Source organism: Cuculus canorus, chromosome 19, assembly GCF_017976375.1.
Source record: "Cuculus canorus isolate bCucCan1 chromosome 19, bCucCan1.pri, whole genome shotgun sequence".
Taxonomy (NCBI): domain Eukaryota; kingdom Metazoa; phylum Chordata; class Aves; order Cuculiformes; family Cuculidae; genus Cuculus; species Cuculus canorus.
Genome location: NC_071419.1, coordinates 1,017,895 through 1,041,109, shown reverse-complemented (window position 1 = coordinate 1,041,109; position 23,215 = coordinate 1,017,895). Strand labels below are relative to the sequence as shown.

Here is a 23,215-nt window from a genome sequence, read left to right as displayed (position 1 = left end):
TGCTTTTCTGTGCCTGCATACTGCGGTGTTAGATGGAACGTTAACCAGCAGAGTGGTTGAGAGAGCATTCCCTGAAGAAATCATTCCTGGATCAAATGAAAGAATATGCTGCCTTGAAAAAGCTGTTCCACTTCTTCCTGGAGTCGTAACCACCTTTGAATCTGCTTCAGCAGAGTTATGAGCAACGTGTGCTCAGCAAGGCGGAGGGGTTTTGGTCTTTGTTGCATTTGTTCCAAGGTTCACGTAACTCCCAGTGACGGTCTCCTGTAAGGGCTGAGAGCACAAACATTTATGGCTAAAATCCATCAGAGTTGTGTGATGGAGATGGAGTGGAGGTGGGAAAGCGGGACCGAACTGGATCGACTCAATTTGCCTTGTAGCACTGGAGACTGATACAGAAAAACCCAGAAGGTCTCGGGTTCTGACATCCCACCAATTGAGTTGGACGGTACAAATGCAGTGGTGGTGATGTAACCTGACTCGGTGAGTGCTGGCTGGGAGCTGCCTTGGTGACGTTGTGACAGACAATCGATGCCTGACGCAGGATGTCTCTGAGACATGGTGAACAGCCTCATCCATTTAAAAAAAAATATTTCCGTAATGAGCAGCAAGAAGTATTATCAGTTTTAATGAGTTTAAATTAACTCATTTCCATTAGATTATTCTGCTTGCTCTTGGGTTGGGTGTTTTTACTATGATATTTTAAGACTCCCATTTAGCTTTCTGTGCGTATAACCATAAAATTACTTCTCTTCTAGCAAGATGGTGAGGTGTTTTCAATTGCCTGTTGAAAAGTGCAAGGAGGAAGACTGTAATTTCCTCTTTGGAGTGATTATTTGTTGGGCCTGGCGCTGTTGAGAACCTGTTAATATCGCGGAACCTTGACAAAGGCATGCTCTTAGGCATTAGAGAGCATGGATTCCTTTTTGCCCTTTAGATGGTATTTGTCCATAAATGCCCATGTTTTTGAACATATCCCATCTCTTGGCTCATGTTGACTCGCTCATGGAGAGCCATGCTTCCATCTGCAGCTGTTTCGCCTGTTGGAGCAGCTATTCCAGAACCCCAGACCCATCTGGAGAGAGCAGGATCATACATACAGTGTCATATGTTCATAATAAATACTGCAGAAATGCACTGTAAATATACCAGATGTTTCATAAATAACTTCAAAATGAATGTCCACCTGAAGAACTGGTGGAAGCCGTTGGACAGAACCCATTGTGTGGAATCCTGGGGGGAGGGAGGGTCCTAAGGGGTCCGGGCAGGTGGATGTCAGTCTGCAGCTGGACAAGCGCTCTCAGGTAGGACGTGAAGGATTGTGGATATTGACTGGCAGTAGGCACTGGACTAACTGGAATAATTCTGCTGTTGTCTAAGTGATTGGGTTGCAGTTCTTGCATTTGAAGGCTGAGTTATGGTCTTTGTAGCAGAAGTTTTACATCAAAACCTGTGGCTAAGCTGCACACCTTCAGTTTGGTGTTAGAGCATCGTCCTTTTAGCATGGAACCTGCAGGGCTTGGGTGGTTTGTGACATCAGCTGGCTGTGTCCCAAACACTGGGTAAATGCAGGCAATTCCCTGGAAGGTTTGCGAAATGCATAGAACCTTTGTTAACATGAAGTTCAATCCTTTTGCATTTGAAAAATGGCTGGAGAATTTGTCTGAAAGGAGGAATAATTAGGAGACGGCACTGAGGAATTTCTTCCTCGCCCCAATTCCTGCTTCTATTTGTATATGTATGTACAGTCTTTTCTCGTATACATGTTGAATTCGTGTGCCATCTGGCTCACATGTTTTTAGGGATACTATGGTCAGATTTTGGTACGTGTAGTTCCTACAAGCTGAACAAGATCTTGCGGATTCCAGTAACAACAAGCTTTGAGAATCTACGGGAATTGTGGTTCTTGTAGTTCTGGGTGCAGGCAGAGTTACACAGTATTTCAGGTCCATTTGAAGACAGCTCTTCTGATGCTGACACAAACTCTGTTTGTCGCTTGTCTGTTGCAGGGATTTACCTCAGTATGGGCAAAAGCAATGGCAATCCTATTTTGGGAGAACATTTGACGTTTACACCAAACTCTGGAAGTTTCAACAGCAACATCGGTAAGGGAGTGTTGTAGGCAGACGTGTGCTGTGGATTTAAGTACAGTTTTAATCTCTGGCATGCCTGGGGGCCCCAGCAAGATTGAGATTTCACTGTGTTATTCAAGCATGAAGGGAAGAAATAGTCACTTCCTGTAGTGCTCAGCCTAATGAATTAAAATGTTGCTGAGTTTTCAATGTGACTTTTTTAACACAACCTTTTGCTCTCCTGAAACGCATGTCGCTGTAATACATTACCGAGGAGAAGCTGGGATGATGGCTTCTGCAGTGCAGAACCCATCTGGAATGGTGTGAAGCCTCTTGCTGCAGCGTGGGCTCAGATCTTTCACACCTTACGTTGGCTGTGTAGTCTGAGTGTTCTCCGGGGAAGCTGTGACCTTTTGTTGTGTGTATTTTGTGCAACACACTTATGTCTAGCTCTGGCAAGTTTATGCAAGAGAAATGGTCCTTATTCTGGTGTGTGGGTGCAGTTCTGTTGGCGCCGGGAGAGGCTGCTGCTGGGAGCGCTGCACCAGTAACGAACGCTGGGTTTGGCCCCACTGTGGCTCTTTGTCTTGTCTGGTGTGATGTTCTGAGAAATTTTGCAATTAATCTTTCTTTTCTCTCTTGTTCAATAGACAAGTATTGGACAATCGGTATGGGTTGAAGCGGTGGCAAATTGGGGAAATTGCTTCCAAGATTGGGCAGCTCTATTACCATTATTAGTAAGTAAGCACAGGAGAGGATGCAGTAGGGGAACGCAGCATCCGTGGCAGCTCCGCGCCAAACGTCTCGGTCAGGAGTTGAGCCTTGACGCCTGTGTCTGAGCGAGGCCCGAGGGACCGCGTGGGTGTGCTGCAGAGGAAGGTGCCCGTGAGCGCGATACCGCGTTGCCGGTCACACTGGTGCTGCATATGGACTTACCTCCTGCCTCCCAAGCGTCTCCGTGTTCCATGCATGCTGCATTCGACTCTTGTGCAAAAGTGTGACTCACAAGTTTAGGAGCTTAATGTTCCTTTAAACTGTGTTAACCTGTCACCTGCACATATGGGTACAAAACGGGCAGATGAAATGGAATCCGAGCCCTGAAATCTGTCGTCCCAGCAGGCACAAAGAATGAGAATCTGGCTTTCATACGATGTTACTTGAGGAGGGAGATTTGCCACTGATGCACAAGATGGCTGAGGAAGGGAGGGTTTGGCATGGGTCTCCCTCTGAAGCAGTGAGCTAATCGAATTCTCCCTCTGCAGCTTGCGCACTTCAGAAACCAGCTATCTCAATGAAGCTTTCTCCTTCTATTCAGCAATTAGGCAGAGGTCGTACTACTCTCAAGTCAACAAAGAAGACAGGTACGTCTAAATGAAAGCCATTGTTCTTTCCAGAGTGGAACGGTGCGTGAAAGCAGCCAGTGACTATCAATTGTAGGAGCATAACTGGGATAAAATCAGTGTTGTTGAAAGCAGTTTATTTTAATCCCATTCCACGATTAAAAACCTCAGTGTAAATAAGAACTTCGCTGTACGACTGGAGGAATGTTCTATTGTCTCGTCCTGGCTGGAAAGGCGTTAGCCCCGCAGCTCTGTTTGGTTGAGCCCTGAGCAGTATCCGTGCTGGGACCTGGCGTGCGGAGGCTGGAAGGCAAGGCAGCTGGGCTGAAACTGAGGAACCTGCTTGATTCTAATCAGGCTTCTCAGGGGAACATCCGTTAGTACGGCAGTACAACGTCCCTCTGTAACTGACTGGGACAGGGTCCAGGCAGCCAGGTAGCTATTGATCTCCACAGGAGTTGGAACCCTAGATCTGTGGAGTGCTCAGCCTTGCTGTGGTCTTAAATTGCCCCCCTCCCTTCTCCCTGGTGCCTACCTGTGTTCTGTTTTAATCTCACATTTGGCTGTGTGTTTTTGTTGTTGTGTTTAGGCCTGAACTAGTGGTTAAGAAGCTGCGTTACTATGCAAGGTTTATAGTAGTTTGTCTCTTGCTCAACAAAATGGACGTTGTAAAGGACCTTGTGAAGGTACGTGAAGATGAAGATAAAGGAGCTAAGGGTTGGAATTTTGCTGGTTGTTCAGAGTGGTTCTCCTAATCCGTAAGACAGACTATTTCGGTTGAAATACCATGTGTTACATCTATGATGTCAGCTGCTGCTGCAGCATAGCTTTTCATTTTTTTCCTCTATTTAATTGATTGTGCTGTTGGATGCCACAGAAGGAACGAATAACACAGCTAGAGCTGTGGAAAGAAGCAGCATGACGTGAACATGTGGCTAGAGAAAAATCATACAAATTTCTGCAGTTAGGAATGAACTGTAAGAAGCATGGTTTTCATCTGAAAACTTGGGGATCATCTGATAATCTGATAATTCATTCCTGTAGTGGATTTAAGATGTCAGCGGAATCTCCCCCAGCAAGTTTTAATGACGCAGTGTTGCTGTGTCTCCTAGCTTGATGCTGAGCTTATTTCTCTTCCTTTCCAAAGTGCTAGTGCTCTGTCCCATGTCTAGAAGACATCCTGAATATGTTTTGCACCTTCCAGGGGCCCATCAAAACTAAACCTTGCTAAGTGATGTAGATATTTCAATGAAATTGGAGAGTCTGGATCTGCATCTGCCTCTGCCATGAGAGGAAACCACTGAATGCCTGTAAACACAAGTTTTTAGGTGCAACAAATAGAATACAGACCAGTGTTGATCACTGCTTTTCTAATGTATCTGACGTGCAACAGTGAATATCTTCTGGAATCAGGAACTTTAAGCTTGAATTATTTGATTGCGTTGTTTGAACCCCAAGTAAAAATGCCCCAATAGCTGCAGCCTAGATAGGGAGGTACCCTTTAACTACAACCAGGGAACAGCAGGCTTCTCCTGACAGCATATGCTTCCTGAAGCCCTCCAACAACCTTGCTGCAAGCAGCTTCTGCTATTGACAGTTTTGTGTAGGTTGCTTTACCGTCTTTGTGTCTAAGCTTACTTGAGCTGCTAGCTTAGCTTAGCAACACCTAAAAAAGCCATACCATTCACTTTCTCAACGTGTTTAAAGTTACTTGTAAGCTGAAATTTGAGCCCTTGGTATCCCTGACTTATGGTAATAACCAGGGACGTAGCTGTATGTGAGTGGGATGGTTATACTTAACTCCAGATACTCTTTGCATTTGGATCTACTTAAATGACACTTTGCATTGCCAAAACTCGGTGTAACGCTGGCATTCTGTCTCCTGAAAGAGCGCGTTTTGGCTGGCGTGTTAATCAGAAGTGGGCTGCATATGGTCTGAAGTAATTTATTTAGTAGTTAGTATTCTCAAAGGCCAGCACAGCTAAGCAAGCTGTACAGTTACTGCCTGCCTGCCGAGCCCTCGGTTCAGCAGTGACCCTGTCTGTCTTTCAACTTTTCACGTCAGGAGCTGTCGGATGAAATTGAAGACTACACTCATCGTTTCAATACTGAAGATCAGGTGGAGTGGAACCTCGTTCTTCAGGAAGTGGCAGCTTTTATTGAGGTGAGAATTCCATTCCCTTTTAGTTGTTAGTTTAACAGTAAAATTTCCTGACGTGCTCCCCGTGGTGTTCCTGTGTCACCACCTCAATGTGGTGAGCTGGGGTGCCATGTGCAGGGACTATCCCTGTCCAGTTCAGTCACTGGAATGCGTTTGCAGTAGCCGAACAGTGACAGCCGTGAAGTGTCTGAAGAGTCAGTCCTGGTGATGTAACGCATTGAAGACAGACGCGTGAAGCTGAGATGCTCCGCGTCACTGTATTGGTTTTGCTCTCAGCGTTCAGAAATGGTGAAAGGGAAGGCACAGCAGTTCCCATGGTCAATAGTGTGGAGAGGCAGCCTCCTCTTGTTCTGGTGTTGTGGAACCAGTCCAGTTTGCTGATGTTCAGTTTGCATTTCAGGGTGTGCTCTGTGGGAGCACTGACCCATTGCACTGGCAGTGCAACAGCAGTGTACAGTGGAGAACACGGTGCAAGCGTGGCAGTTCACCGGTAGGCTTTTAGCACATTGGAATGTGACCGACTCCTGAAGTTTGTTAAAAGGAAAATAGATGTATGCATTCTGTCCAAGGAGCCAGTGTTCCACCGTCCTCCTCTTGTACCAGGTGTCACTATGTAACACCAGTACCTGTTGAAATACTGCCGGAGGAGATGGCAGTGTTCTCATCCGCTCAGCACCTCTACTGTTTGTATCTGGGAGGGGAAGGGCAGCTAAAATAGTGCAAAGTTCTTCTGTGTTGTAGAAGTGTTTAGTTTATTCTGCCTGAATTTGTAAGGCTGATGACATTTGGTTCCTCAGATATGGAAAAGCTGAAGCAGAGTTTGTCTCATTACGAAGTATGGTTTTCTGTTTGCTGTACCTTCACGTGCTTGCATCGTGTACTTATTTGCGGTCCCTAAGAGCTGTTGCTTTTCTGGGTGGTAAAGCGTCATGCTGGCACCTGCATACAAATACACAAATAGATGTACAGCGAATTAATTTAAAATATGAAACATTAGTTATGAAACATTTCCTGTAAGTGACTGGACCTTCAGATGTCTCTCTGACTGTACACCTGTATGTTTTCTTGAATTCCTGATTTATTCTGGTTGCTTTTTTTAGGCAGACCCTGTCATGGTTTTAAATGATGACAACACCATTGTAATCACCTCTAACAGGCTTTCTGAAACCGGAGCTCCCCTGCTGGAGCAGGGAATGATAGTGGGACAGCTTGCTCTTGCAGATGCACTGATTATTGGGAACTGCAACAACCAGGTAAAAGAAATTCCGGGGACTTGGGTTTGTGTCTTTGGAGTTTAGAATCCTTCCCTCTCTGACAATCCCTTTGTATCGTACACAGAGATTCTCATAGAGGCGAACAGCAAAATATATTGATTGTGATGTTTGCTGTGGCAGCGAGAAAAGGTTTCTCAGAAATAAGAATTAAAAATTACATATTAGATATTAGACCTGTGGTACCAACCTCTTCTTGCTGATATTCATTATGTCAATTAGATAGATACAATTGACTTTCATATACTGGATCGTTCTTAACATTCAAGCGTCAGAGGCCTCTGGGATGTGCCCAGAAAAAGCTTGGCTTTCATGTGACATCCTCCAGCTTGTTGCTGCAGGAAGGGGTTTTCAAAAGACATTCGAGATCTTGGTTTTAGATGATGACGGTAGTGAAGTTGTACAGACTTCATGACTTCTCTCTGAGCTCTTTTTGCAGGTAAGCAAGGGAGTTGTATTTAAAGTACAGTTTGTGTATCGTTGTTAAGATTTTGTCTGAATTCATAGCACACAGTGATGTCAGCACTTGATTTACAAACACCCCAGCAGAGTCTGTAATTTGTGAGGAAAAAACAGAGTCTGCGCTGTGGGGAACTGGCCTGGCAGACCAGTCATAAACGGACGTTGTCCATTGTGAGATGATCCAGAAGTCATTCACAGGGCTTCAGGGGTTCAAAGCTGACACTGACAGACCCCTGAGAGACAGAAAACGGTCTGTGTGCTGTGCAGGTGAATCTCTCGCCTGGACGATTCCAGAGAAGTGCTATTTAATCCATACCTGACAGAATAAACTGACTCTTTTGCAGGTGAAGTTCAGTGAACTGACAATCGACATGTTCCGAATGCTGCAAGCACTTGAAAGGGAACCAATGAATTTAGCATCACAAATGAACAAACCTGGAATGCAGGTGAGTTCTAGTTCAATGACAGACCTGGCCACAGGTCCTTCCTGGGTTTTGGTTGGTTGGTTTGGTTTAAGTGGTGTGTGCTCTCAGTGTCAGGAGGTTAAAAAAGCTGGTGTAACTCCGGTTAGTAAAGAGTAGCTCAGACCTCTGGAGTTTGATCCAAGTAACATCTGCCTTTTTTCCCCCATTTTTTGTCTCCTTAGCAAACTTTCAATAGTGAAAAAAGATGGCAGAAACAAGTATTTGGGCATCATTTCACCAGTAGTTTACACCAGTCTGGCTGAGGCTCTTCAGAAGGGCTGCTATGCCTGTCCTTATCCTTATGCACCCACCCCTTCCTCTGGTCTCACTCCAAAAGTCATGCAGCCACAGAAGTTCTTCAGCTTGCTAAGTCATCTGAAAGTTAAATATCCCCTTCAGAGGAAGGATACAAAGTGTTTTATCTGGAAGCAAAAGGAAATATGTAGATTTTAATTTATTTAATTGAGATGACAAGTGAATTTTTTCACTCTCTTCTTGGGTGTTGCTTAGATTCAGGTGGCAAATTGAAATAAAGGATAATACAAAGTTATGGTTCAAATACTGTGCATCTTGCTTTCTGGTGTAGTAGGAAATGCAACATGGGTGAACCATTTGTCTGAGAAGTATGTTGAAGATGAACATGCTAATAAATAGAAATCTAGGCCTTATGAAACCGCTTTGGTAATATGGAGATGTTGGGGTTTTGTCTTGTGTTCTGTTTGTTTGTTTTAACAGGAGTCGACGGAGAAGCCGGCCAGGCGTGAAAACCCCCATAAATATCTACTTTACAAACCAACTTTTAGCCAGCTCTATACATTTTTAGCAGCATCATTTAAGGTTTGTGAAATCAGTGAATTTATTTATAACTCATAACCATCCAGAATGGTATGTGATGCTGAATAAAATGTGCTTGAGATAATCTTTTATACTTGAAGATAATGAAGCCTTTTGGCCCTCTTAAAATGTTCTTTGGAGGGGATGGAAATATAGATATGTGTAATTTGTATAATAAAGGCTATTAAGGGAAAGAACAAAATTCCTTTAAAGGCAGAAGCCCAGCTCACTGTTCCCCAGCAGTTGTTAACGGTATTGCTGAAGTACAGCAAAGCTTGAACTGGTCCTGGGCAAGCGGCCTCAGCTCTGGCTGCCCGGTGCCAACCGTGGGGCACAGCAGCGCTGTGGAAAGCCTTAAGTCATGGGAGGCGATCTAACGGCTGCATTTAACTTGTCCTATCCAGTGATGTCACATACAGACATTTGTATATATATATATATACAAACATATATCTGTAAATAAGTGTTTCCTCTATAAAGTTTATTTCCTATATATGCATTATGTAGGAAATATTTCTTGAGGTAAGATCTCGAGAACAGAAAGTTCTTAAGAATATTCTTCTGCTTCATGTTGTGCCAAGCACAATCCAAAATCAGGGAAGGATGTCAAGGAGCTGTTGCTCTTCAGCACTGCATACCTGGTGGGTCTCCAGTTCTGTCCCCCTGTGTATCTCTCTCCTGCACATGCTATGTTTCTAACTGCCTGTGGTATTTTGTTACCGCTGCTCTTTTCCATGTAAGTAATCTATGTTTTTGTAGATGTTTTTTTATACAGTTTTATTTGCTGTGCTTATTTTAGTTAATAAAGCTGGTGGGCTCATTATGCTTAATCATGACAGTACAAGTCAGCAGTTCTTGGGGATAGCAGTAAAAATAGAATACGAATCCTATAAAGAAACAAGTTTCAGTTTGCTTCAAGAAGCAACTGTGAAGAAACAGCTGGTGAGGTGAAGGAAGTGCGTCCTTACTGCTTAGGATATTGGGTGCCTGCGTGCTAAGGCTTTTACAGACAATAAAAGCACCTGTTTTCTCCTAGACAGCCCATTAGGAAGGTGGAAAATATACTTTTCTTTCAGGTCTGTACAAAAAACAGGCTGTGCTGCGCTTGTTGTCCTGCTGAGAGGGGTCAAGGGGAAGAGGCAGATGTTGCGGGCTCTGGGGTATTTGGAAACAAAGAACTTCCGTTAGGATCCTGAGTTGTTTGGGAGTTAGGGGCTGCCTGGGTCTTGGCAGCTTTTGGTTCCTGTATCTTGGAAAGCCGTGGATTTGGCTAGGTAGTAAGAGAGCCTGTGTGGAAGCAGATGTTTTTCCAGTGGTGCTTGAACCGCTAGTATCAGCCTTGAGGTCGGTGTGGAAAAAAAGCTATGAAGGTATCGTCTGGTTACATTTTTATCTGTGTCCTCACCTATTTGAAGGGTGTATCGGTGGGGACCAAGAACAGAGTGGAGGGAAGCCAGAAGCACCCTTCAAAGAGGAGTAGCACCACTCAAACGACAATGCGTTTATGAAGGTGATGGTTGAATATTAAAATCAACATATACGTTTTGTGCCTTGCTACTCTTCTCTCTATCTGAATTTCAGGAGCTGCCTGCCAACAGTGTGCTGCTGATTTACTTGTCTGCCACGGGCGTGTTTCCATCAGGTCGTTCGGATAGTGAAGGTACAATAAAGGAATGCTCCCTGTCATGAACAGGGCTTGAATTCTCTTTATGTTCCAGGACAAGTGACCAAGAAAGATGTCACAAAGCTCCTTGTAAAAGACAAGTCAATTTTATTCTCCTGTCTACTTAGTAAGATTGCCTTCCCTCCCCAACAATAGTTAATTCCCTGTGTTTTAATTATTGTGCATTAACTCGAGACCTTTCCAAAGGACAAATCCAGTTTTTGATGCATCTGAAGTATTAACAGCTTCACTAATTGTGAAGACCCCATGGCTCAGTGGATGCATCAGTGCAAAGTGAATAAACTGGCTAAACGGCACTTTGATTCTTTCACTCTCCAGTGCTATGAGAACATCTGGGCAGGAGATGGGTAGTAAAAGGGCTGAAGCGGCTGCAGGGACTGGTCTATTTGCACGCTTGTTAACCTGACAATTCAAGCCCTTCTCATGATGTTTGACAGTTCCCCTCACCTCATCCTCCTGTTCTCTGCAACCAAGCAGAATATTTGGATGCAGCTGCAATCTAAAATCTGAAAACTGGTTGGCTGTACTAAACACAGTCAAAAGATCTGTTTATGGAATTGAAGGGGGAAAAAAAGTCTTTAACATCCTAAATATTGTACACGCTTCATCTGTTTGAGACTTGCATTCCTTTATAAGATGCATGCCTTGTCCCTCCAGTGCACGGTGTGTAGAGCTCTCAAAATGTTAAAGGAAAAAAATCCCTGTCAGCTTTGGGTTGTGGCAGTGATTTTTTAAAATGCTTTTAACATTTTACTTTTTGCTGCAAACTCGGTGATAGGTTCTAACTAAACCACGTTCTTTAAAACCCGTGTTACGTCCACTTCACTGCATGTATTGTTTCAGCTTAATACCTTACTTAGAGGCACCCAGGCTCTGTCATGTGAAGAGCTGCACAGTCAGGCTTCAGCTTTCGTTGAATGAATCCCGCTACAACTGCATTCTTTTAATAAGGTAGCGTGGTCTGCGCAGACAGAAAGTTCTACCTTATTAAAAGGGAGAGCTGCTGCGAGTTGCACTGTTTTATCACCTGTGAGCCATTTGTGTTTGATGGATCATGCGAGACATTTGTAACAGTGCTAAATTAGTGTCTCTTCTGTTCCTGATTTTGTATTCCCAAAGCTTCCCTTAAAATGGAAATGTCTTCTGTATCCAAACCTGAAAAAATTGCATTTGGTGGCCAAATATGAGTCAACTGACTGCAAATGTATAACAGGATGAGGACATCCTAATACTTTATTTTACTGATGTTAGTGACGTTTCATACCCATCTCGATGGCAGAAATATTCCCTGGTATCTCTCACACATTGGTTTTGTGTAGGATTTGATATTTTTATAGCCACCACTTCCATTTTTGCTCCCCACCAGACAGTTAGGCGGGTAGTTTGATTGTGCTAACTTGGCAGAGTATTTCTTCAGGAACACATGTCCAGGCTGCGTGCGTTTGAAAATTGTGAATTCTGTCTTTGAAATCTTAAAAAATGAACCTTTGCTGCAGATTTGAAATCTGGTTCAAACTGGTTTGTCCTTTCTAGGAGTGTTGAAAGCACATTTGCTCTCTGAGCTCTCTCTTCTCCCCTTTGCAGTACTATAGCTGCAGGTGACAGTACTAATGTCTGTTCTGAGACACTACGGGGTTTTGATTGGTTTAGCTTTATTTTTCGGTCCGATTCTGACTCTGGAATCTGCTGGCTCTGTAGCCGTTTTACAAAGGGATTGACTTTCCTGTATGAGATGTGTCACGGGTTTTAATCTTTCTGCTACGTAGTGTAGCAAGAGCCTGTGTTTGGATCTTTTGTATTATGTTTGTGGATGAATAGTGAATAAATAAATTGGAAGTTCTGAAGCGATATTACTTGCTTCTACTTGATAGATACTGAAACTACTAAAGATGCATAGAATTGAATCTGTAGTCAGTATTAGGTCTCCCCACTCCTCCATCCCCTCCTCACAGCTGCAGTAGTGCAGATTCCCTTCCTTTTCTGGGGTTTGTTGTTGCTTTCACATAATCGTTAAATCCCTAACAGAGGGGAGCTGCCTCTGCTAATTGTAGCTTTCCTTGTGCCACGTGTAGGTCCGTATGATTTTGGTGGTGTTCTGACAAATAGCAACCGGGACATCATAAATGGGGATGCTATCCACAAGCGAAACCAGTCTTACAAGGAGATGCACTGGTAAGTGCCGTGAGTGCGACAACTGCAGATTCAAAGGAGTTTGACTTTAACAGAGAAAAATACACCAAAGCCTCTTGAATTAAAATTCATCAGTGCGGGATATCGTAATGTAGATTGTCTTGAAGTGGAACAATTAGAAGTGAATATGCAACTCTCATGATTTAAACACTCGAAAAGTACTGCTGTGACTTAATGTAAATTCTTTATTACTGGAAAACTTCTAATGAATGGTGGCTGACTCCTCAAGACAAACATTTCTTGTTGGGAAAGAACTACTAAGTCCAATAGCCCACATTATGGCGAATACCAAATCAGTTTTGCAGTTATTCTGTGAGGATGAATCTGAGGGCTGGGGCGTCAGGAATGTGCTTGCCTTCTATCTGGACGTGGTCTGAGAAACCTGTGCACTGTCACGGCTTTGCAGCTATTCTAGTGCTCTGTGAAGCGTCCCTTTCTCTTTCCAGTCTGCACCCTGGAGATCTCTACCCTTTCACAAGAAAGCCCCTGTTTATCATTGTGGACTCTTCCAACAGTGTCGCCTACAAGGTAAGGCTCTTGAAGGCAGCTACTTGTATGGTAGGATACCGTGCCAACCCCTAGTTAGCTTACACTTTTAACAGGTGATTTTTTTTAAACCGTTTGTATTCAGTCTTTCTTTTCTTTTGAGGTTGTGCATGCTAGTCAGGATCTGATCCTATGAATAGGAACAAGAAGGAGAAGCACATGAACAGCCGCTCATTGGAAAGTAATAAATCCTCCTGGAGGGAAAAAAGGTTCCAGATTTCCAAGGTCTCTGGTGGAAGGTTTATTTTTGTTATATACCAAAGACAAATCTCGGTGTGTGTGCATGGGGGAGGGAGATAACTAATATACTTGGGTTTGTTTCCAGTCATCCAACGCTCAGTTGCTTTTAAGCAACAGAAAGGAGTCAAAGCATTGAGTCTGATCTTGTAAGATGTGGGGTGTCTGTGTCTGAGAAGTATCCGAACCAAGGAAATGATGAGAGTCAAATCAGCCTCTGGTGTTACTGTAGAGCGTACACGCGTGGGCAGTGAGTCCCCCGGCTGGGGTGCTCTGAGCTGAGTTACTCGGTGCCAGATCACCTTTGGGAAGCTGCAGTTTGGGTAATACAGAAGCAGACGTTTCAATCTTGGTTGCGCCTGGATAGCTTTACAGCATTAGATTCATTCATGAATGGGGCATTAGGAATGTGCTGTATCTGGGGAAAGTGCCACTTCCTTATGTCTTCCTTTTTATAGCTCCATTATGTGCAGTGAGGAAAGTGAGCGTTCACAGCTGCATTTCCGAGGAGGAATAGGGACGTCTAGTGGCCAGAGGAGCTCATTCCTTGTTCAGTATCCACAGCCTGCATCAGTTGTTACCAAGGCATTTGGTGGCCAAGGAGAGGTACTAAACCAGGGGTCAATGTGATCCAGAACAGTTCTGGATCGAGCGACAGACTCTGTACCTGACTGTCTGAATACCGGTCTGGCCTCTCCAGAGGGTTTTTGGTTTGTTGTGTTGTGATGCATTCCAAAGGGCTTTTAAAATCCTGCTGCATTTAACCTTACCACGCTAGATTTCAGTGCAAATATGCTTTTTATTAAATTCCCTTTGCCATTTAAAGGCAGGGAAGTACAGTTAGAATCGTTTGCTTGTCTTTCTGAGGAGATGAGAATTTGGAAGGGATTTATTTTCCTCTGCTCTTTCCTGACATCCATTCCAGTGTAACAGCAGGGGGATTTGGTTTTGTTTCAGGGTAGAAAGTGTGGCTTGGGTTTGTTTTCTTGTTTTGTTTTAGCACACAGAGCAGCTGATGTGAGAGAAGTCCGACTGCCTGTATGCGAGGAGTATAGAAATGTGAGCTTTCCAAGTATTTCAGGACAGGATTATGGAAGTGACTGCCAGGAGCTCTGACCCAGATCAGGATCGTGTGGGCACAATTTTGAGGAATCTGAAAAGAGAATGAAAAAAAGAATACATATACACATATGTATGTGAGAACAGCCATTCACAATCGATTGCCACTGAGCTGAGGCAGCTGGATGTGGGATGAGGTTAGGTGTTCTGGTTTCAGCTGCAGGCAGATGGCAGAGCTCTCAGTCTCCGTATTTTCTAGCCCCTGTAAATTCCGGTCTGTCATCACTCTGTGTGCTTACGTGCTTGATTCCTTGTCGCTGGAATACACCAATAGTGCTGTCCTGTGACTCTCCTCTGGGTGTGTTGTTTGTCGACTCAAGCCCTGGCACAAAGAAAGAGGCTCCGTGCAGTTGTGTGGGGTCGAAGCCACTGTACTGACTTTTTTCCACGTGGCTGCTCTGATCTTTTCCAATAGGACTGTAGCGATCCTGACATTTAAATGTCACTGCTAGCAAGACTGGCAGTAACAGCAACTGCTCGCACATCTTTTTCCACAGCCCGTTTCTGCTCTCCTACAGGCATTCACATCTTCTCCCTCTCTTCGGAGGGCTTAAATAGTGAATGACTGGAAGTAAAGTCCTGCCAGAAAGGGACTTGCTGGTTTGCCAGATCAGCAGCGCTCAAACAGCTTCCTCCCCTGTATATTCAGCTGAAAGTGGAAGATCACTGCAAATGTAGCGCAACTACTTAAAGCCATGACTTTTTTTTTAACACTTCCATTTAAATATAGATCGCTGTGTTCTTGGAAGTTACTGTTCTATATGTGGGTGAAATAATATTTTAAAATTGGTATCTTCTTGTAGCTGTGGCTGTCTAAGGTTATGGTCAAATGCAAAACAACCCAAAACCTCTGGCCAGTAAGAATCCATGGCTTTTGTCAGTGATGTGGTGTAAACACTCAGCTCAGTAAAGCGTACATGTGTGGTGACTTCTTTTGGAGAGCATGGGTAGCTCGCTTTAGGAAAGAGATGTACACGTCACACATTTTAAAAAGCAGCAGTGCTTCAGTTGGAAAACTGGAATACTGCAGTAAAACAGTCAAATTTAAAACAAGAATGTGTTTTAACCTTTCTGGAGGGCAGGTGTTGCTGGTGCACTGGGTGCTCCTCCGCTCCACACCGTGGCTGTGATGTGCTCCTGTTCCGTGTTGCATAGACGCCCACAGTGCTTTGCTGTGGAAATCAGGAGTGGAGGTGGTGGTGAGAGAATCCTGGTGTTCGCTTGGGCTGTGGTGGGAGGTTGTGTCTGGGAATGAGCTGAGACAGGTACCTGGAAGCTTGAAAGCCTTTTCCTCCCGCATCAGTGGTTTAGATGCAGCCGTGGTACAGCTGTCTTCCAGCCAGCGTGTTCCGTGTTAAACTGCGGAGTTTCTCCCCTTCACAGGACGTGCTAGCTATGTCGATTAACCTCTGCAGGGACAAAGTCCAAAATGATCTCAGGCATTGTCAGTGAGCAATACCTTTCCTGAAATACACGAGTGACCTTGGTGTTGCTTTGTAGCTGCAGGCGGTGTTTAACTGCATCATCGTTTGTGCTGATGGAGTGCATGGACACTCTGCTCCACTCTCTGCGTGATACCAGGTAGAATTCAACACGAACACGCAGCACGCGTTGTACTTCAGAGTGTGCGACCTGCTGGCGTGCAGACAGCTCAGAGGGGCCGTGGCTGGTGCGGCTCCTCCTGGAGTTCTACGTGGTTCTTTACAGTTTGATTTAACTTTTACTGAGTTGGCCTGCAGTTACTGTCTTCATGGCAGTGGTCTTTGTTTCTTCAGTAGAGACCAAACCTTAGTATCGAGCGTTATGAATCTCCCTTGGACTCTTAATGAAATAGAAGGGTTTTAGGCCTTGTCAGCACTCTGTCAGATGTGGGAAATATTTTATTTCAATCAGACTAGATTACTGTCCTCAGTATTTAGCAGACTTTGATTAAATTATTCAGTAAGCTAATTTGATTGAAATAGACTGCCTGGAAGGGGAGATTCCATTTGATTTGAGCAGAAGGAATTAAAAAATCAGCTTTTTGGTGAGCGTACACAAGCCAGTACTTCTGGTGCTGAATAGCTGACATTCGTTACCTGCCAGTTTCAAGAACAGAACCTGCAGCGTGTGTTGTGCGCTGGATGTGTGGTTTGAAAGTGTGCTCTGATAGGATGGAGACACAATCACTTACATTTTCTATGGCTTTGCAAGCCTTCAGTTGTAAGAAAGCTGTTTTGGTGGGACATTACAGCTAATGAGGTTGGGTAAGTTCTTGTTTCCTGGTGATAATTCTTACAGATCAGTGTACCCGTCAGGCAGACACACAGTAGGGCTGTTTTGAGGTAAACGCTGGTGAAACCGGGCAGCAGAGTCGTTTGAGGTTTCTGGGGAGCTCCTTGTGCCACAGGATACGCAGGCAGCGCTGAAGGTGCATGGAATGAATGTGGTAGACTAAGCATTCAGTATAGCGCATGTTAAGGTGATGACATACTTGCTTCAAAAGAAAATTCTAAAGCTTTTCTCCATTGGGCTCTTATTTCATCAGAAATAGTTCCTCCTGCTAGAAAGAAAAGGGGAAAGAAATTGCTTTGCTTGCATAGTTCAGTTGGTATTAAGGGGAGGTGCTGGATCTATTTTGACCGGAAAGCCAGTGGCTTTCACTCTTACTACAGAGCATGATTTTTTTTTCGAGTAACCTATTACTACGGGAAGCTGTATTTCCATTAAATCAGTGTCTGCTCTCAGCAGCAGTGAAATGAAAGCATTAGAATTCTTTCTGTGTTCTGAGCTATCAGTAATTCAGCTTGTCAGCTTTACTGCCAGTGCTGAGCTGTGATGGGCATTAGTGTGTTCTCTGTCATTAATAGTCTTTGCTTGTACTCTTAACCTGCTGAATATTTAAAAGCAAGCAAAGTGACCATCAATACTTCAAAATTCTTCTCTGTTACAGAATTTCACAAACTTATTTGGACAGCCGTTGGTGTGCTTGCTTTCTCCGACAGCGTATCCTAAAGCGTTACAAGGTATGTGTGGGACTGCATGTCCTAGCAAGTTCTAGTTGCATCGTATGTTTATCCCTAACAAATATAACTTAAATTCTTCAGGGAAAGATAGCTTTTCATCAATGTAATCCCTAAATCAGATTAATGTTCCCTGAAGTAGTAAGGTGAATTTTAGTTACTGTTTATGGCAAATAATTTATTCTAACAATGGTGATATTTCTACAGATAGGTTCAACAGTGCCAGGAGGCAAAGTCTCTGCTACACGGAGACTCAGAAAATTGCCAGCCCAGTGCTGGATGATGATGATTATAAGCACTTTGTGTAGCTTTATTTGTCTCAGGAAGTGAGCAGGGTCAGTTAAGGTAACAGCTTTTACATGCCAGCTGTAGGGCAAAGTCTTCTTGGATCTTGTACTGATTTTGGAGAGTAAGTGAAGGAAAACCATTGGCTTTGTACACCCCAAGATGCATTTACAGTAGAAACAGGCAATGAAATGATATATTCTTCAGCATCTGTGACTACTGGAAAATATAAATCATTCCAGAGGTTCTCATTGGAATTTGCCATGTTTATGCTGTTATCCATCACAAAGACGAGTACAAAGGTCTAGCCTAAGCCACACAGAGCGATGTTAGGCAAGGTATCATGAGAGAATATGAAGCTTCTCATTTGCTTTGAAACTATTCCAGTTATTTAGCTGAAACTTAAGGAGTAAATAAGTACTGTAATAATGAATCCTGTTTAAACAGAAACTCTGAAAAATAGAACTACCTTTATAAAACAATAGATGCTTATATTGGGTTTGTGGACCAGTCGGTAAAGCCTTGCTGTAGTTCTGTGCCTTATGGCACTGCCCAGAGACTCCTCAGCTGACCCAAACTGAGCCCCTGGGTTTTGGTGTGGCTTTATACCATGCGTGCTGTGAGCCTGAGTCCTGAAAACCCCAAAATGCACTAAAACAAGTCACTAATCCTCGCTGATGAGGAGGTGGCTGTACTGTTTGGGCACAACATTCCCAGCTGACTGCAGATGAAGCTTGGCCCTCTGGGTATCACGTTGAATTGCATGGAGTGAATATAAATTGTCATTCCCAACAGAAGGACAACTGCGTACATGTTGGGGAGCAGGTGTATAGGTTCAACTGCCTCTTTTTTTGGATGGAAAAGGAATGTCCATGTTTAATACTTCTCTGTAGGGTTTATAATCGGTATCTTCTGTCAGTTGTTCCGGTTACCACTTTTGTGTTTGAGTTACATACTCAAAACAAAGACACAGGCCTCCCACAATTCATGGGAAAATCTCATTTCTCTTGGCATTAGTACACATTTCCAGGAAGCCTTTACTGCCAGTCCTTGCATCATCTCGACAGCAGGTCTGTCATGAGAGAAGACGTAACTAGCACAAAGGAGTAGTTCCTCTGATGCAGGATCTAGTGGTGAGCGGCCTCACCCTGTGGCGGGGACAGCTTTTCTGTTTCGTGTGCCCAATGTGTCTCTTTGTCTATTGATTTGTCTTTTAGATCAGTCTCAGCGGGGTAGCCTCTTCACACTCTTTCTGAACAATCCTTTAATGGCATTCCTGTTTGTCTCTGGATTATCAAGCATGCGCAGAGGATTGTGGGAGAAGTGTCAAGAATACCTTCGGAAAATCAACCGGGATATTGCCCAGCTGCTGACCCACTCCCGATCCATAGGTACGTGCCTCGAGATGCACCACAAAGCCTCAGCCTGCTGCTGCAGCAGATGCTGTGTGCTCAGCCTCTCCATGGGACAGCACAGTGAGCGAGGAGAACGCATGAGAATCCGTAGTGGTGTCCCCCAAGTCTCTTCCATTTATTTTTTAAGCCTTTCTAAACCGAGTTTTCTTTGCCTTTTTTACAGATCAGTCCTTTCTTCAGTTTTTTGGGGATGAATTCCTTCGCTTGCTTCTAACAAGATTTATCTTCTGTTCGGCTACTATGAGGATGCACAAAATATTCCGGGTAGGCAGGGATATCTTATCCCTTTGTGGGAACAACAGTCCAGTGCACACAGAACTGGGGATGGAAGGGTTTTAGGGCTAAGCATATCACTGTGACTTCAGAAAGATAACAGATGCTCACATGCTAATGCCTGCAGCTTGTATTGAATCGGTGCCTTTGTATCTCTCCGAGGCACAAAGCCTTTGCCGTGCTGAAGCCTTATTCCTCTCATAACTAGCAGAAACACTCTGATTCATTTATGTCACTCTGAACAGCCTTGTCTGCTGGAAGAACTCCTCTTAATAATTCAAGGTTATTATTTCCACACAGATAGAAAGGTGTAGAACAAGAATATAGGAGGAATTGAGGAGGAATGGAAGGTTGTTGTTGGAATGGATTCTAGCATGAATGGATTGCAAAAGGTCTTTGAAGTGTAAATGAGTAAGCTAAACAGGAAGATGGCATTCTCCCTCCCTGTGGGTTAATGCTGTGCCAACGGTGAAGTCCGCTTCTGGACCTGCACCATTTTATAGACGTGAATGTTGGCATGTAAACTGCCTGCTCCATTTTAAGCGCTTCAGGAATAAATGGAAGGTGAGGCGCAGTGTTCGTCCTGTCTGACCACAGACGTCTAGCAGCATTCCAGGCCTGTTAGCTACCTGGGCTGCTTTGGGATCAGGGGAAAGAAGCAGCTCTTCTGTTAGTGGGGACAGATTTGCCCCCGGTGTCAGACATTTGTTTTAGGATGATGAATCTCCCACTGGAGATGCTTACATGTCTGTAGCATCAAGAAGTGAACTCCAGCACGGTAGGTGAGTATGTGTGAAGTCTTTTGTCTTTTTGATGTTTTCTTCTCTTTTTTCACAAGGCTTCTGTGAATACATTATTCGCCGTCTTAGTTGAATGGGCATTTGTATGGCTTCTGTGACCATCTCTGGGTCCATGGGAAGAGAAAACTGAAAGTGCTAGGATATTTTCTCCCTCTGTGGCGTGCTCAGCAGATCAGGGGGCCTCTTAGGTGACATTGGCCTTTTGCAATGTTCTTCATAAAGGTTGTAGAAATAAACAGATGTCTGATTCTCTGTTTTCACTGTCATCTAGCAGGAGACTCGAAATTATCCAGAATCTTATCCCCAGCTGCCGAGAGACGAAACGGTGGAGAACCCTCACCTCCAAAAGCACATTTTGGAGCTGGCTTCTATACTGGATGTTAGGAATGTTTTCCTGGAAAACACCCTCGATGACTATTAAAAGAAACTGTCTTACTGCAAAGGGGTTTCCCTGGCCACAGATTTTGAATGGTGCAGTTTTATAATGTGAAAATCATAAAAGGAAGTACTTGATTTTATTTTTAAATTTAGGACCATTATTTTACAAAGGAATACTAAACAGCTGTTAGTGTGGCTGTTCCAGTCTGTATGGGGTCAATTTTATAAGCAGAAGTTTTCACATCTTTTAAATGTTAAACTAAAGAATCGTTAGAGGTTTATTTCTGGTCTTGTGGCTATCAACCACATTTCCAACAGCTGATCCTAAGCATAGAAGTATTACTGGTTACCTTAAGCCCACGTTTGTGGAGATCCTTTATTTTTATACAATTTTAAGAAATTGGGAAAAAAATCAATAGAAAAAACCCAATATTTTATCCCCAAAGAGTCTGGATTTGAAATGGTAAAGATGGAACCACACAGTGCAAACCTACAATAGCAATAACCAGAGTCCTTCATAACAAATATATTTTTTCAGTCTTAGGCGAGTAAGGAGTCAAAATTGCGGACAGTTGAGTTGCATTTGGAGCGGTGGGTTTGAAGTGAAGCTGTAAAGATACTAAATGCTCCCTATAAATTTGACACAGCAATTTTATATCTGAACTTTGTACTGCTGGCCAAGGACACAGTTTCCTCTCTGCCTGTTTGGCGGATTAACAAACTACAGAACCAAGAAAGCTGGCCCCCATCTCACTGTAATATGCGTCGTCTTGCCGTTTGTACCGCTGCCACAGCTTTCCCGAAGGAGAGGGCATTCTTCGTTTTGAGGTACTAGACACAAATTCTTAAGTTTCCAGCAGGTGTTCTCCCTCCTTTCCGTGTGTGGATGGAATGTGTGGCTCCCACAGTGTTGCCAGTCCCCCGCAGGAGCTGAAAGATGTCCCATACAGTACGAGCCCTCCCTGTCACTCCTGTACCTGCCCCCTCTGCACTGGATCCCTGTGCCCTAGGAGTGGTGCTGGTGTTTCTCCTGCAGGTTAAACAATGTGGTGCTGCTGTAAAGCCCTGTTAACCTTTTGCATGCCCACCGTCGCCCCTCAGTCCTGTCTTTGAACCAGTAAAGCTAAGGGGCTGTAGCGATGTTTGGCGGCAGCGTAGGCTCCCTCAGCCCATCATGCTCTGGGTATTTTGAGGCGCACGGTGGCCTTTGGAGGGGCGCTTGTTGAAGAGGCTGTTCTGGCTGCTGGGAAAAGCGCTCGCTGACTCCTTTGGCCTGTGCTGGCCTCCTCGCAGAGCTAGAGGCCCCCCTGCAGCTCCCGGCAACGAGGGGCTGTGCGAGGAGAAGGGACCAAAAATGTTTTAAACTAGTAAATGAAAAAGTCCATTTTCACTCTTCCACTCTTCCTGCTGGAAAAGTACCAAAAGGACAAATCTGATTGGTGCTTTTATCTTGAACCCCAGCCGTGCCTCTGTTTTTAGATGACCAACCTGCAGGACTCAGTGATGGCTGTGGCAGCATTGTGGGCCTTTTGGCCATGCCATCGTGCAGGCTGTGAGAGCGAAGGGCGGCAGCTCAGCGCTCGCGGACCCTGCGGCCGAGGAGAGCGCAGTGGGGAACAGCGGCAACTGCGGGAGCGCGGCTGGGAAGCTTGCATGAAGGTTCTTTGTAGCTGAGCTGAAGCTTATGCCACCCATTCTTTACTTTCTCCAGTGTAAAATATTCTGTGGATGCTCGTGTTTGTCCCGCACAGTCTGGAAGCCGGTGTTTCTGAGCCCCCCACCACTTGGTGCTGCTCGTTGGACTACAGCAGGACTTTGTTACCTGGGATGTGGAGTCTTTCGGAGTGCGTGTTTGTGCGTGTGCATGTGTGTCGTAGGCGTTTGTGTGTCTGTGTACAATCCGCATACATCTACTGGCTGTGTAAATTGTAAATATGTACATATGTACAGGTACTTGGATATGTATTAAAGAGAACAGAGCAGCGTCGTGTCTGTGTCCGCAGTCTGCACATGCGCTGCTCGGTGCATGGAGCCTTGGGAACTGTGGGGAGGGTTGTGGCTCTTCGGCCGCTGTGATTTCCTGTTTTCAGGGATGTGGTCGATGAGAAGCTTGACATGAGCTGGCAATGGGCACTCGCAGCCCAGAAGGCCAACGATGTCCTGGGCTGCATCCAAAGCAGCGTGGCCGGCAGGGCGAGGGAAGTGATTCTGACCCTCTATTCCTCTCTTGTGAGACCTCATCTGGAGAATTGTGTCCAGTTCTGGAATCCTCAATGTAAGAAGGAGAAGGAGCTGTTGGAACGGGTCCAGAGGAGGGTACAAAGATGATCAGAGAGCTGGAGAACCTCCCGTACAAGGCTCCGAGGAGACCTTATAGCGACCTTCCAAAACCTGAAGGGGCTATTCATAAAGGCGGTGAGGGGGAATGGATATAAACTGGAGAGGGGCAGATTTAGGCTGGACATTAAGAGGAATTAATTTCTTCGTTGTGAGAGTGGGAAGGCCCTGGCCCAGGTTGTCCACTGAGGTTGTGGCTGCCCCGTCCCTGGAGGGGCTCAAGGGCAGGTTGGGTGTCCCTGACCATGGCGGGGGGGGACTGGGTAGGCTTTAAGGTCCTTTCCAACCCGAACTATTCTATGGTTCTACGGTTTAGGCTTGGACCTCGAAGCAATTCCTATCACG

The 23,215-nt window shown here is 44.7% G+C and overlaps 1 protein-coding gene across 1 annotated transcript in view; it reads left to right on the top strand.

The window, feature by feature from the left end:
- SCAI (suppressor of cancer cell invasion) overlaps window positions 1-22,528 on the top strand; it is a 41,590-nt gene extending 19,062 nt beyond the window's left edge. Inside the window, exons 3-17 of the mRNA XM_054084047.1 lie at window positions 2,010-2,105; window positions 2,723-2,809; window positions 3,335-3,433; window positions 4,002-4,098; window positions 5,478-5,576; window positions 6,674-6,826; window positions 7,651-7,752; window positions 8,506-8,607; window positions 10,186-10,264; window positions 12,361-12,460; window positions 12,925-13,006; window positions 17,313-17,385; window positions 18,885-19,058; window positions 19,246-19,346; window positions 20,427-22,528. Of these exons, the coding sequence (XP_053940022.1) occupies window positions 2,010-2,105; window positions 2,723-2,809; window positions 3,335-3,433; window positions 4,002-4,098; window positions 5,478-5,576; window positions 6,674-6,826; window positions 7,651-7,752; window positions 8,506-8,607; window positions 10,186-10,264; window positions 12,361-12,460; window positions 12,925-13,006; window positions 17,313-17,385; window positions 18,885-19,058; window positions 19,246-19,346; window positions 20,427-20,576 (1,594 nt within the window). The 3' untranslated portion in view covers window positions 20,577-22,528. The remainder of the gene's footprint in view (window positions 1-2,009; window positions 2,106-2,722; window positions 2,810-3,334; window positions 3,434-4,001; window positions 4,099-5,477; window positions 5,577-6,673; window positions 6,827-7,650; window positions 7,753-8,505; window positions 8,608-10,185; window positions 10,265-12,360; window positions 12,461-12,924; window positions 13,007-17,312; window positions 17,386-18,884; window positions 19,059-19,245; window positions 19,347-20,426) is intronic.
- The last annotated feature ends 687 nt before the right edge of the window (window positions 22,529-23,215 follow it).